General features: G+C 43.2%; 1 protein-coding gene across 2 annotated transcripts in view; it reads right to left on the bottom strand.

Annotated features, from left to right (window-relative positions):
* Positions 1–1,856: 1,856 nt before the first annotated feature.
* Positions 1,857–15,232, bottom strand: part of LOC105486395 (tetraspanin 5) — a 181,532-nt gene continuing 168,156 nt past the window's right edge. For both annotated transcript variants that reach the window (XM_011749268.3, XM_011749269.3), the window contains 5 exons: positions 12,324–12,494; positions 9,717–9,842; positions 7,449–7,496; positions 7,228–7,344; positions 1,857–4,054 (listed from right to left, as the gene is read on the bottom strand). In XM_011749268.3, coding sequence (XP_011747570.1) covers positions 3,989–4,054; positions 7,228–7,344; positions 7,449–7,496; positions 9,717–9,842; positions 12,324–12,494 — 528 coding nt within the window. In that variant the 3' untranslated portion in view covers positions 1,857–3,988. The remainder of the gene's footprint in view (positions 4,055–7,227; positions 7,345–7,448; positions 7,497–9,716; positions 9,843–12,323; positions 12,495–15,232) is intronic.

The following is a 15,232-nucleotide window of genomic DNA, read 5'->3' as shown; positions in this document are numbered from 1 at the left end:
CTCTGCTCCAAGTTCACAGTTTGGCTTCTCTGCCCTGCTCCCTGCTGCCACACACCCCCCACCCCCCACCATCTGACTGCCTTGTCTGTTATCATGTGTAGATTTTTCTATGGATTTTATTGTGTCATCATGATAAAGCCAATGTTAATGTATTTTTCAGGCAAATGCTGTGTTTTCCTCCTCACTCAAAGACTAGGCTTCTCACTCCAGAAGCGGGCAGCACCTAGAAGCAGCCCCATGGCCTCACGGGAGAGCGCGCTGGCCATGAAACCCTGCTGACCAGTGTTTATGGAGGGCTTCCCAGTTCTTCATTGGAGGTCTAAACAGGATTTCCCTAGAGAAGGAGGGCTTCGTGGAATAAATGACAAGGAGAGCTGGGGTGGCCTGCCAGGTCACTGGGCTCCAGCTCCTCATTGTTCAGCCCACAGGCTTCCCAGGGCGCCTGTCCAAGTCAGCCGGAAACAGACGAAACTGCAAAATCACTCCATTCCTGCCCACACAAACACAGGGAAATGAATGATCACTTTGCATAAGAAACCTCCAAGAGACACTTTAAGGATCCCCTTGAGGAAAGGACAACTGGGACCTGTGGCAGGAGGAAGGCTGAAAGAAAAGTCCGGGTTTATTATTCCCTGGGAGAAGGAAGAGGAAGAACAAAGGAAATGCACTTAAGTACTTCATGATGCAAAATTCTGTTTAATTTCTGAGTTCACATTTAAAAACTGTTTATTTTTAAATTATAGAAGAAATGATGTTAGTGGTAACCAGTCCAACAACAGAAATAGGGAAATTTAATAAGCTTCCCCTAAAGTCTACCTTCTACACACTGAAGAAGCTTCCTCCAAGTTTTTGAGTTTTATAGACAAAGCATCCTTTTACTTCTGAGCTGTCATTTTTTCTCCTTTGTTAGCTTATAGTTTGCAACAAGCAAAGCGGGCCAATGTAGACAATAAGAAAACTCAAGAAGCAGGGATTGGCCATCTCCAATTATCACTGATAAATTTCCTTAAAATCAAAATAACATTGTTGTTTCAAATAGATGAGAAATGAGGCAAAATATTTCTTGAACAAGTCTGACACTATGCTGTCAGGATCTAAGTGTGCTATATGAACCTTAACATTTGTTTTCATTTGATCTTTGAAAAAAGTCTTTAATCAGTTCTAACGACAGAAGTCGTCTTCTGCAGTGATAATTCACAATGAAAGACATTTAAGCTGACATTCCTCTAATGGGTTTTTAAGATTCCAGCTCCAAGGGACTGTGAGAAATTATTTTCTTATAAAAAAGGTTGTGAATATTATCAACATTTATCTAAGCCCATAAGTCATAAATCCCACCAGGCATTAAATTTTCAAGGGAGCTTTTAAAACATATATACCCTGTCTCCCACTCCAGAACTGCTAGGGGTGAGGTCGGGGGAATCTGTATTTCACACGGTCCCCAAGTGATTGTAACCAGCAGATGACCTCATGGGCAGAGATTTCCTACATACAGGGCTCTCATCTCTGTGTCTTGTCAGTCAGCATTTGTAAGTACAAAGGAACCTTTCCCTTCCCAACTACAAAATCTTACCTTTCTGTTTCCCCTCCTAGAAAACCGGATCAGAACAATGCTTCTCAAAATGTAGTTCCCAAACAAGCCGCAAACAGCATCACCTACGATCTTACCAGAATACAAATTCTCCAGCCCCACCCCAGACCTACTAAGTTACAAATTATGGGCATGGAGCAAATGCACTCATGTGTTTTAACAAGTCCTCCCAGTGATTCTGACACCTGCTAAAGTTTGAGAACCACTGGATTCGAAAATTTCACAATTTCAAGAAAGAAGTAATGAAGAAAGACACAACTCCATGTAAGGTAGAACCAAGTTTATTAATGACAGCCTTTATTACAATCACTCTCAAGTGTAAAAAATAAAGGGTGATTAATTAATATTTAAAACTCACTCGGACTTGCTGTTTGGCCTTTCAGTGAATGTGCCAAAGGGCAGGGATCTTGCCTGATTCTGAATCAACTGGCCAGATGGAGTTCACTGGAGAATGAGGCAATCAACAAAAAAAGACGAACGATGCCAACTGGAGAGCTTGTGTCTTCTCCATGTTGGAAGGACATTACAAAATGGCAACTGTGGTGGGGGCAGAGATGAAGTCAGACAACCTTACAGTCGGAGTAAGACGTGAACACCTCTACCTATACAGAGACAAAAACACACACATGCAGAGCCATACACACACCCAAACTGTGAACACAGTTTTGAAAAGAATTTCCTTTCTGTCCTTTCTCTGAGCAGACTGACACATTCATCAGCCACCACCACGCACCATGGGGCTGAAATGGAAAACCTCGCTTAATTTCCACAAAGTATGCTAGCTGGCTGCCCAGTTATGTGCCGGCAATTCTGTCCGCACCGAAAAATGTGCCTGTGGTTTTCCCAGCGTTCCACAGACTGATATCTGCTCCCCAGGAGGGCAACATCCGGTGGACACCAGCTGGGTTAAAATCTAGAGGGCAAAACTCGTTCCTCCCACCTCAAGTGGGGGCAGGAGCGGCAGCACCAGGAAGTGGTTTTCCACTTTGTGTTACACAGTACTTGCCCCAGTTCAACGCATTCCCCTCCAAAGTATTTGTGCTTTGATACCATCCTGATGGTTAGTCTGCCATAAGAGAACTGAAGGAGCTATGGCCATGCACTATTTTCTTTTTTTAATAAAAGCAAACTAAAGAGGAAGAAAAAGAAATCATTAGGAGCTTTTGACTGGGTCCATGTTGTTTCAAAATTGGGTTTAATTCCATTCAAAGAGAAAGAAGGGGAGGGTGCAGAAGAGGCCACTCAGATCGACTCTGGAAGAGATCACTGAGACCAGGGAAGCATTTGGATGGTACAGCTGGGCTCTTCCCAGCCAGGCTGGGAGGACATGCCACAACCTCCCAAGGCTGTGAACCTAGGAAATAAGTGTTGACCAAATAACATATTTCAGTGTTTGTAGAAAAGCCGGCAGGAAAGGGAGATGATAGATTCAGATTCACAGGTCATGCAGGTTAAGATTTTATCAAAAATTAATGCTTGAGCTGAGTAAGAAAACACTAAAATTTAAGTGGAACCATATCATAGCTTTCACCTTTGGAAGACGAAAAACAACAAACATACAAAACAAAATGACCCAGAGTATTCCAGAGTTTCCAAAAATTCAACTGCTAATTTTGGCAGGGTGAGAAGAAGCGGGTATTTAACTGATACCTCCTTCATTAACCTCATTTTCTCCTTGAATTTCACTGATAAAGCTCAGGCCTACTTAGAAAAAAGAGCAGTCCTGCTAGAATACAGCCTCATGAGGTCTTCCGATGCCCTTGCTCAGTGCACATGAAATACACAACTTCTGTTATAAGGAGACTTTCCAGGATAGACCAAGTGCGCTCGCCCGAGTGACTTGAATACCATCACAAAATCTGAACCCAAGACGAATTGTTTTCTTCTTCAGATCAGAGTGGCACGTGTTTCCTAAAACGTACATGGAGGGATGCCGACAAACCACTGCCCTCCCAGGTGAGGGGCTGAGTCTTTGAGGAGATGCACTCCTTCAGACCATGGAACAGAAGGTGGTCCGTCCAAGGTGTGGCGAAGAGCAAAGCTGCCTTCCCAGCCCTCCAGTTACGGAAGATGAGGACAAGACTGCATTTTCTGCACGTTCAAGTACATCTGGGTCCCCCACCCTCCCTTTTTTTCTTTTTTGGTAAGCATCCAACTGTCCATAAATTCATGGCTACAGTAGAGATTCACGGCGCAACGACTTTCATACTGGTTATTTTTATTTTTTAATTCTGTCAGTGAGCAGCATTTCCCAGTTTTACCCCACGAATGGCAGCTCCATTAGGCGAGACTGCGGGCTGCATCTGTGATTAGGTCCGTGCAGCTTGGAGTTCGGCACGTGGGAGGGTCCCAAAAGCTGGGTCTGTCCAGTGTCTTGCAGCAGCGGCTGCAGGGGCTCTACCAGCTCGCCCTGACAGCTTCGATATCGCTAACCAAATTCTGGGCCAGGCATATCCCAAAAATCTGAGAAAGGAAGAAAATGTGAGTCAAACAGTGACACTTGTAACTTTTACTCCTGGCCACTGTGTCCCATTTTTTAAAAATTGTTGATTTTTGAAATTTAAGATGTAATTCATATGTGGTAAAGAGCATCCTTGCAATGTGTATAATTCAGTGGCTCTTACTACATTCACAAAGCTATGCAATTATCACCACTATCTAATCACAGAACATTTCATGACCCCAAAAAGAAACCCAGTACCGGTGAGCAGTCATTCCCATCCCACCATCCCTACAGACCTGGCAACCACTATTCCACTTCACATTCCCAACCCACCATCCCTACAGACTGGCAACCACTATTCCACTTCCCATTCCCATCCCACCATCCCTACAGACCTGGCAACCACTATTCCACTTCCTGCCTCCATGGATTTGCCTCTTCGGGACATTTCATATCAAGGGAATCATATCATATGGGGCTTTTGTGACTGTCTTTTTCATGTAGCAAAATATTTTCAAGGTTCATACACATGTACTATTAATTTATTCCTTTGGATGGCTGAATGATATTCCATGACATGGATATGCCACATTTTGTTTACTCCTCAGTTGATGGGTATTTGCATTGCTCTCACATTTTGGCAATTATGAATAATTCTGCTATGAACACGAGCATACGAGTTTTTGGGCAAATATGTTCTCAAATCTTTTGGGTACACTCCTAGGAGTAGAATTGCTGACTCATATGGTATCTCTATATTTAACTTTTGAGAAACTGCTAAATTGTTTCCCAAAGAGGTTGCAACATTTTCATTTCCATCAGCAACATATGAGGGTTTCCTTTTCTCCACATCCTTGCCAATACTTTGTTATTGTCCGTCTTTTTCATTCTAACCACTTCAAAGAGTACGAAGTATGTGGCTTTGAATTGCATTTCCTTAATGACTACTGACATGGGCATCTTTTCATGTGCTTATTAGCCATTTAAATCTTTTTTTTTTTTTTTTAGATGGAGTCTCCCTCTGTCCCCCAGGCTGCTGGAGTGCAGTGGCACGATCTCAGCTCACAGCAAGCTCTGCCTCCCGGGTTCACGCAATTCTCCTGCCTCAGTCTCCGGAGTAGCTGGGACTACAGGTGCCCGCCACCATGCCCAGCTAATTTTTTTTGCATTTTTAGTAGAGACAGGGTTTCACCATGTTAGCCAGGATGGTCTCGATCTCCTGACCTCATGATCCGCTCGCCTCAGCCTCCCAAAGTGCTGGGATTACAGGCGTGAGCCACTGTGCCCGGCCTTTTTTATTGTTGAGTTTGAAAAGTTATATATATTTTATAGACACTAGGAGTTATCTTTTCACGTTCTCGATGGTATCATTTTCAGCAGAGTTTTTAATTTTGAAGTTCCATTTATTTACATTTGTGTCGCTGCTTATGCTTTTGATGTCATATCTAAGAAGACACTGCTTAATCCAAAGTCACAAATATTTATGCCTACGTTTTCCTCTGGAGTTCTATAGTGTTGGCTCTTATATTTAGGTCTTTGCTTTGAGTTAATTTTTACATATGGCGTGAGTTAGGAGTCTAAATTCATAATTTTGCATATCCAGTTTTCCCAGTACCATTTGTTGAAATGACTGCTCCTTCCCTATTGAATGGTTTTGGTTCCCTTGTCAAAAATCAACTGACCATACATGTATGAGCTTATTTCTTCTTCTTTTTTATTTTTTATTTTTGAGACAGGATCTTGCTCTGTCACCCAGGCTAAGGTGCAATGGTGTAATCTCAGCTCACGGCAACCTCCCAGGCTCAAGTGGTCCTCCCTTCTCAGCCCCCCAAGTAGCTGGGACCACAGGCATGTGCCACCACATTGGGCTCATTTTTTTATTTTTACTTTTTGTAGAGACAAGGTCTTGCTATGTTGCTCAGGCTGGTCTTGAACTCCTGGGCTCAAGTCATCCTCCTGCCTTGGTCTCTTGAAGTGCGGGATTACATCCATGAGATACCACACCTGGCCTGGTTTTATTTCTTGATTTTTGAATTTTATTCCACTTATCTATATGGCTAATCTTACTCAAGTACACACTATGTTGATTCCTGTATAGCTTTGTACTAAGTTTTTAATTGAGTAGTGCGAATTCTCCAACTCTGTTTTACTTTTGCAAATTTGTTTTGGCTATTATGGGTCCCTTGCTTTTCCACAGGAATTTCAGGATCAGCTTGTCCATTTTTGCTAAAAAGTGGTTACAATTTTGATAGGGATTACACTGAATCTGTAGATCAACTTGAGGAGTGTTGTTACCTTAATAATATGAAGTGTTGCAATTGTGAACACAGGATATCTTTATATTTACTTAGGTCTTCTTTAATTCGTTTCAACTATGTGCTCTTAGGAAAGGATCACACCAACAACATGAAGAGTCCAGCTCTTGAGACTGGCCAGGAGGAAAAGTTGGTGCTCCCTTCCTTCACTAGCACTTTGGCAAGGTGGTTCAGGGAGAGAAAGGGTTATGACATCTCTGTGAAACTCCCCAAAACCTTCACGTCACCACTGAGATCTACTTCTAATTATGCATGTTTGACTCAGTTGCCACAATGCAGTACTATTGAACCCATGTAAACGATGGAATGCCTGCAGGCAACTACTGATCTAATTAATGTCTCCATCTTAGAAAAAGACAAGCTTTCCTAAAGTATTTCATGATAGTAGCATCTAAACTCAGAGCTTTAATAAAACACAAACCAGGCCGGGCACGGTGGCTCATGCCTGTAATCCCAGCACTTTGGGAGACCGAGGCGGGCAGATCACAAGGTCAGGAGATCGAGACCATCCTGGCTAACATGGTGAAACCCCATCTCTACTAAAAATACAAAAAATTAGCCGGGTGTGGTGGCAGGCGCCTGTAGTCCCAGCTACTCTGGAGGCTGAGGCAGGAGAATGGCGTGAACCCGGGGGTGGAGCTTGCAGTGAGCCGAGATCATGCCACTGTACTCCAGCCTGGGCAACAGAGTTAGACTCCGTCTCATTCATAAATAAATAAAAACACAATGCCCACCAAATCGTTTAGGTCTGTTCCTCAGCCCTCCAATGTGTCTTAAATACTATGACAACCAAGGTTTTTAAGCAAAGCTCCGATCCTGGCAAGGGCTCTCCCAGGGCATTATTTCCCTGTGATATCCATAAAGGACCCTTATCTTACCTGCAGCAATGCAATGCCTATGAAAATACCAGCAACGATGGTTAAATTGTCCTGCAACCACTTCTCAAACTGGGGCACACAGCCTTTCGTGTAGATTACAATCTGCTGGTCAACTTCCTTCACAAGGGAAGAGAGCACACTGTCACAGATAGAGCACCAGGCACAGGCCAAAGCTCCTCCAACACCCTTTGTGCTAAGCAACAAGATGATATTCCACTTACTGGTTTTTGCCTGGCATCATAGCCACACTGAGTGTTGATGACATCTTCCTGGTGAAGAAAGGAAAGAGAAAAGTGAAATTTACTCATTAGACAGAAAGCCCACCTAGAAATGAGCAGAAGACTCCTGTTACGCATTAGTAATAAAATGTGCATCTGAGCACAAAAACTGCAGCACTGTGCTAAACACTTTATATACATGACCCCATGTCATTATTGCAACAATCTTCAGAAGTAGGTATTAAAATATGCCCTATTTTACAAATAAGGAAAACTAAGGCTTGGGGAATATCAGAAAAGACAGCAAGTCTATCACACAGGAGGCTCAAGTTTCAAAGTGGTGCCAACCTCAAGAAGGTTTAGGGAACTGGAGACACAGATAAAAAACGTAACTTAAAGGGCACCGTAAATCTTCATGTATGCTCTTTTGGATGGACTGCTACTTTTAATCTGTATACTTCTACGTTACCTAAATGGTTTTTCAATGAGCTTTTAATAATTAAAAAAACAAAACAATGCCCTGATTACATAATCACATGGACTTCACATCTCACAGGGTCTGATCAGAAACATGTTTCCACTTTTTCGGGTTAGTTCATTTTCCTCCTCTGCAGGGTGTGGGGCAGATTTTATTAGCTTAGAGCGCAAGGAATGAACTAGCTCTACCCAGAGGATCTGTAGGTGAAAAGGGAAGCATTAATGCCTCTGAGAACACAGAATTCTCCCAAGGGGATGTTCACATGGGACAGGGACTGGCGACAGGAAGCGCGCTGTGCGGCACCCGCTGGCCAGTGCGAGGCCACCGGGATGAGCCCCTCAAGCTCTGAGCGGGCACTCTGCCTCCATGTGGCTCTCCTCAGAAGGGAGAGGAGGTTTGAGCTGGCGGGAAAGGGCAGCTGGCGGGGCAGCACAGTCCTTAGTGACTTTGTCTCCTCTTTCAGACCAAGAGAAACAGCCGAGGTGGTCCCGCGGCAGCAGCCTGCAGGGAAATTCTGCTTTTCCACTCCAAGACCACAGCTCCTTTTAAGAGCTCCACAGCCTCCATCATAAGGAGGAGCAACCCCACTGAGCTCATCAGCACCCACTTGCCTCTGCTTCTGGGGGGTAAGGGCGAGCCTTGGGGAGTACATTTGGAGACCGCAGGGCCAGAGAACCGTTGAGGAGTCCCAGAAGGGCTCTGCAGTTAGGAGCACATACAGATGCACGGAGTAACCTCTCATGCTTGTCATTCTAACACTACATAGTTACTTTTTTTTTTTTTTTTTAAAGAAATGTGGTCTCACTGTGTCACCAGGATGGAGTGCAGTGGCATGATCATGGCTCACTGCAGCCTCAAACTCCTGGGTTCAAGTGATCCTCTCGTTTCAGCCTCCAGAGTAGATGGGACCACGGGTGTGTGCCACTACACATGGCTAATTTTTAAATTTTTGTGTAGAGATGGGGTCTCACTATGCTGCTCAGGCTGGTCTTTAACTCCTGGGCTCAAGGGATCCTCCCACCTCAGCCTCCCAAAGGGCTGGGATTCCAGGTGTGAACTACTACGCCTGGCTTAAGAATTGCATTTTAAGTCATTCTATATACCAGGCACGATTTGACCCAAAATATAATTAAACCTGTGGCAAAAGTGAAAGATTTATAGATTTTATATTTTATTCTTTTTTATAATAAAATGCAAACTGCATGACTGTAGTCATGATGGCATTCAGGAGTCCGGGCAGCTATGGTCTTCCCACACAGCAGTCCAGCCCTATCTTGTCTCGAACTCTCCTCCTACTTCTAATAGTTTCCCTAGAACTAAGCCAAAAAGAAAAGGGTTACTAACCCCAAACCAATGCAGAGAGTTCTCATATGAGCCTGCCCCTCTCATAAAGAAAGGCTAACAGATGATACAGGCAGGTTGCCTGGGTCTCATATTCCACTCCATTGCCTGCTAGCAGTGCAAGCTTGGGAAAGTCACTTACACCTCATGTGCCTTGATTTCTTCCCCCTGAAAAGGGAGGATATTGGTGGTATCTGCCAGTAGGAATGTGCCCAACTTAAATGAGCCAACGCACATAAAGGCTTAGAATAGAAACCAGTGCACACTGCTAAATTAATGCCAGCAATTATTACTCCTACTAGGAAGATTTGAGCACTATACCCCCTACAGGAGCTACAAATAGGAGTAACCAGGTAAGAAGAGGTTTCAACAAAAAAATCACTCTGCTCGTCCCATGCACACTCTCAGCATGATGTACAGAGTAGGCCAATAGTTCGCTGGCATTCACTTACTGCGGGATCTTTAGTGCAGCAGGAGAATGGAACGCCACATCGCTCTCGACTTGCATTGGAATCTGTGCAATTGAAGTAAATATTTAGGTTCCAATCATCAGCTCCAAAAGCCCCACAGCACTGCCACTAGAGCAAACAGGAAAGAATTAGAACATCCCACCTTGGAGGCAAGCAGGTGCCTACACTCACACCCGCCGAACGACACCCAGCTTCTGCCAGCTCGGACCTTTTTTTCTGTCCCAGACTTTATTTTTAAGCCAAATGGAACCTAAATGGCCCATATAAAAGCTTCCAAATTAATTAAGGCTGAAGGTTTGTAGGGATGTGTTGGCACATGATTTAGACAACTGATGAGACCCGTGGTGTTAGGTGGAAGAAGGGCAGAGCAGCTATACAGCAGGGCTGAGTTAGAACAAGATCTGCTTGGCTTGGGCACGTCATTCTAGAAGGAGAAACAAGAACATTCTAGAAGGGTAAATAAGACACGAACAACAGTGGTAGTGACTGAAGGAGGCAACTGGGGTTATGGGTGGGCTACCTATAGGCTTACTTTTTCAAAGTTTTGATCTCCACATTCTAATAATTTTTTAAAGATCTGTTTTGTTTTATGGAGGTATAACTGACATACAATAAATTGCACATTTTAAAGTACACAATTTGATAAATTTTGACATCTGTATACGTCACAAAACCATCACCACAATCAATGGATATATAGTTGATATATCCATTACCACCAAAAATTTTAGAGGTTAACTTTTCATCATATTTGTTTCTACTCTGAATTTTTTTAAAAACAAGAGAATGTGTCTCACATTTTCAACTTTAAAAAGTCAGTCTTCCAATTAAAATATCATAAAACAAGCAGTTAAATTCAGTGGTTCTTAAATGGGGCCTGAGTGGTAGGGTTCTACAAACTTGCAGGTCTTTATATACCTGCACTGAAAAGTCGGGTAGGCTGAGCTTGGACTTGGACAGTGGTGTCTGTGGCATTTATGTATAAGGCAGTACCAGAGGGCAAACAGAAGCCCAGTGAATGGCAGCCTACAGATGCCCCTTCCTCACTTCCCTGGGATGCACTTTCTCTACTTCTCCGAGTTAAATAAATATCAACCCTCAACCATTTGAAGACCTTCTGGGCCAATAGCTACTTCTAAACATTACATTCCATGATGCAAAGAGAAAGTCACATGAAACTGCAGTATTTCCATATAAAGCACACAGCGTTCCAAGACAACATGGTCCCTCCAGGGCTTGGGTTGTGCATTTCAAGGTGTGCCCACAAAGCTCCATCCATGTGCCATGCAATCCAGTCAGGAATAATGCCTGGAAAAGGATTATTAGGGAGCCCGCACCCATTAGGACCTAATAAAACAGTGAAGTCAGCTGAGGACATGAATCAGGGCTTAACTTCCCACTTAAGGTACAGCTTACTCCAGGACGAAATGTTGCTGCCACTGAACAAAACCACATAACCCAGCTCAGTCCTGAGTGCCTAAGGAAGGGGTTGGCCTCCCTCATGACGCATGTCGACATGGCTGCTGCCTCCCGTCATCACAGGCAGAAAACTGTCCAACCCCAAGAAGGCTACCATTCACTGGGCTTCCGCTTGCCCTCCGGCCCTGCCACATACATAAATGCCACAGACACTGCTGTCCAAGTCCAAGCTCAGCCTACCCGGCTTTTCAGGGCAGGTATATAAAGACCTGCAAGTTTGTAGAACCCTACCACCCTAAGCCGAATATAAACACATGTATGTCTCATGAGTGTCATAAAATCCCTGTGAGTCAGATAGTAGCTAGTAGTATTTCCATTTTACTATTCGGGAAATAGGTCAAGGTCCTGTGAGCCCAGGGTCGCTTATCAGATTTTGGCACTAGACCTGTGTCTTTTGGTCCCTTGCATTCTGAGTGAAACAGGACATCTGCTGCTTTGCTGGTACTGAAGGAGCCATTTCACAGGCATGCTCAGGGACCAGAGGGAGTGGCTTGGACTCCAATGCTCAGGGACCAGAGGGAGTGGCTTGGACTCCAATGCTCAGGGACCAGAGGGAGTGGCCGAGATTCCACCGTGCACATTCTTCACTTGTTAGAAGCTACTAGGACTTAGGAGTTTCTAAGATTTTGCTTTTAACTGCATGTGGGATAATAATATTTGGAAAGGCACATTTTAGGAACTCTGTGGCAGATTATTCTGTTGATAAGTAGATTATTATGAGCTGTGAAATATCAAGGATTACCAAAAAAGGGGGCAAGGGATAAGAAAGAATCCATATTTGATAACCAAATAAAACTTTAAACCTGGAGCAAAACAATGTTCCTCAAATGCAAATAGGAAAGGACAGCCGTGATTAGAACTTTTTGCTCAAGCGTTTTCTTCTTTGTTCCTCTAACTTAACAGAAGTTGACACAAGCGAAAATAGGACATTTCCATTTAGAATACAAATCTTGTAAGTCATAGAGCAAGTTGGAAAATAATAAACAAACAAACACCCATGCAGAATAGTCAGGTAGTTTCCAGCTGGCAGATGCAGAAACCAGGAGGGATATTCACTGGGGTCATCGTTCAGAGAACTTTCAACTGGAAAACAAACCACTTTAAACTTACATATTCCTGGGTGAAATCTATGAGGTTTTGCAAATCAATGTCATCCCGATATGCTCTGATGTTGTTGTTTATAAAGAAATACAGCTGGTCTTTGATCCAGTCTTTGAAAACAAATGCTAGTACTCCGGCAGTGAGCTCCAGGAAGAAAATAATTCCCAGGAACACAGAAAACTAAGATGAAAGACACACAGAAAACAGTTATAAGGCTATTTTGATCATATATAGCTAAATGGTTACTCTCTAAACAGGTTTGTAATTACATTGGATTGTTATACATCTCCAAAGCAGATAATCTTCAGTTTCTGCTGATTCATTAATAGAATATTACACTCCAAGAAAGGACTTTTAAAAATCATTTCATAATCACATTTTAGGGTCTCTAGTGGTCCATTTGGTAATTAACCAACAAAGCCCATAAGCAAACATGGATAAGAATTTCTCATTAGACCCACATTAAGGCCTAATGAATTTCTCATGATTAATGTACTGCCAGATGCTTGAACAATGACCTGCCATCATCTCTAGTAAGCTTCTGTAACTTGAAAGATAGATTATTCCAATATTTTAAGATCGCCTGTCATTTGTTACTGTGGCCTTGATTCTCTATGCAATATATTTCTTTTATGGATTCAGACACCATTTTAATTCTCTTTTGCACCTACTATACAGGGTAAAGTAACAGATGTGTTCATCTTAGATGAAGGGGTCAAAGAGGAAGTAGTGGGATGGGCAGTGACTGTGAAATGAAAGTTATTTCCCATCATAAAAACAAAATGAAACCCTCAGTTGAGGGCTTTCCTGGGAATGCTAGCTGGGCTTGCCTTCCTCTAGGAAGCATGGGCCCCAGCAACCTTTTAAGTGACATCAAAATGCAGCCAAAGGGAGACTCTGCTTAATGCAGACAACAAGAGGTCTGAAAGAAGGGCTCAAGACCATGAGGCAATGTGGTAACTGCCCGTAACTCTGGAGAAATTTCCCTTCCATCTAGAAGACTCAGAAGAGTCTCAGCTTAGTCATATCGACTTACTGCTCACGCCCACTGTTTTTTCCACCTCCTACCATCCTGTATTCTTAACCTTTTCAAAATTTGTTGTTAAAATAGATTATGAGAAATGAGCTGTGAAGGGTACACTGAACAGAGAAGGTACAATGAACAGAGGGTACATTGCGGGTAAACTTCTGGTGACAACAGCAGAGAGGGTGACATGGTGCCACAACTGCTGGGCAGAGGTCCTCAAGGCCACATGCAGAATAGTGAGCAGCTGAGGAGGCAGGGGGTGCTCAGGTGACCTGCGGCTCTACCTTCAGCAAGCAGACAAGGAGCTACCAGCCAAGAGAAAAACGTATTGGGGAGGGGTGCAAAGGAAACAACAGTTACTCATTAAAAGAACAAAAGACAAAAAACATTTATTCATTCAACAAACATCTACTGAATGACCCACAATGGGTCAGGCCCCGAGGGAGGTGGGCTTTGCAGAAGCAAGGATGAATAAGACCATACCCCTTGCCTTCAAAGATGTCCCAGTCTTACATGATTAGGAAGGCTCGGACAGGGAGTGGGTATCTGCAGACATTAGATGTCTGCAGATCTCACAGTGTTTGTCTAGGGTGCCGAGTACTACTCTGTGAGGGTGGGCATGGGAGGAGGGGTGGAAGGTGGAAAAAAGCGCTTGGCAAAGTTTTTGGACTCCCAGGTTTAGGCCCCAATTCTAGACCCTCCGGCTCAGCCCTTCAAGTTTCCCTAGAGTTCCTGGTTATATATCCTTCATGAACTCACCAGAAATGGAATTTAAACAGTTCTTAATTATCATCGGTGATGCCAATAATTTCAATTTAAACTTTCCCCAATCTAGAAAAATGACCAGAAAAAATATCACACCATTCTGCTCAATGCCTACCCTACAGTGTAAATAACTCCTTGCCCTGTATTAGGTACCACCTTAAGCATGTAAATATGAATTATGAATTATCACAGTACAGAAATGACAAAATTATAGCTAGCATGCATGAGCACACGCAGGAAACACCAAGTCAGGGAAAGATTTTAATTTGCTTTTTGTTCTCACCTCCATAAAGGTTAATTGCATTTTACAGTTCCCCTGGTAAATTTTCTCTTCAAGTTACATAATATACATACCGAAAGTTGGGTCCAAATTCAATTCATATAAAATATTTGGCAGATACCTACACGCCCCAGGCCCTGTTGAGCTAATTTCCTCTATTTCCAAAGGTGCAGAGACTGACTCACAGGCTTCATCCTAGAGCCTCGGTCAGCTAAGAAGGTCTATTTCCATTTTGCAGTATCTTAGTTCCTGGATTTTCCCTCAGCAGTTCTCCTAGGGGCATCAGATCTTTGGAGCTATTTGGAGTCCTGTGGACATTTACTTACTACTTATCTCATACCTCCTGTTCGAAGATTATTCCAGGCCAGTTTTTATTGTTTGTACTAAATGGAGAGAGGCCTTTTAAGATATTTTCCAAGTCTCAAAAGCCAAGAAACAACACAATTCTCTTCATTTCCAACATGAGACTTTACAAATTAAGGTGTTGATTTAGAGAAATGTGTAGTTTTCTGCCTATTCAGTCAACATTGGACATTTCAATTATAAGAAATGATAAACTATATTAAAGGGGTTACCACTATAAATGAAACTATATTAAAGTAAATCACAATTAACGGGACTGAGCAGGTGCAGTGGCTCATGCCTGTAATCCCAGCACTCCGGGAAGCTGAGCCAGGTGGATCACTTGAGGTCCAGAGTTCAAGACCAGCCTGGCCAACATGGTGAAACGCCATCCCTACTAAAAATAAAAAAATTATCCAGGGATGGTGGTAGGCTCCTGTAATCCCAGATACTCGGGAGGTTGAGGCAGGAGAATCACTTGAATCCAGGAGGCAGAGGTTGCGG

Source organism: Macaca nemestrina, chromosome 3 (assembly GCF_043159975.1).
Source record: "Macaca nemestrina isolate mMacNem1 chromosome 3, mMacNem.hap1, whole genome shotgun sequence".
NCBI classification, from domain to species: Eukaryota; Metazoa; Chordata; class Mammalia; order Primates; family Cercopithecidae; genus Macaca; species Macaca nemestrina.
This window is presented reverse-complemented; position numbering and strand designations above follow the sequence as displayed.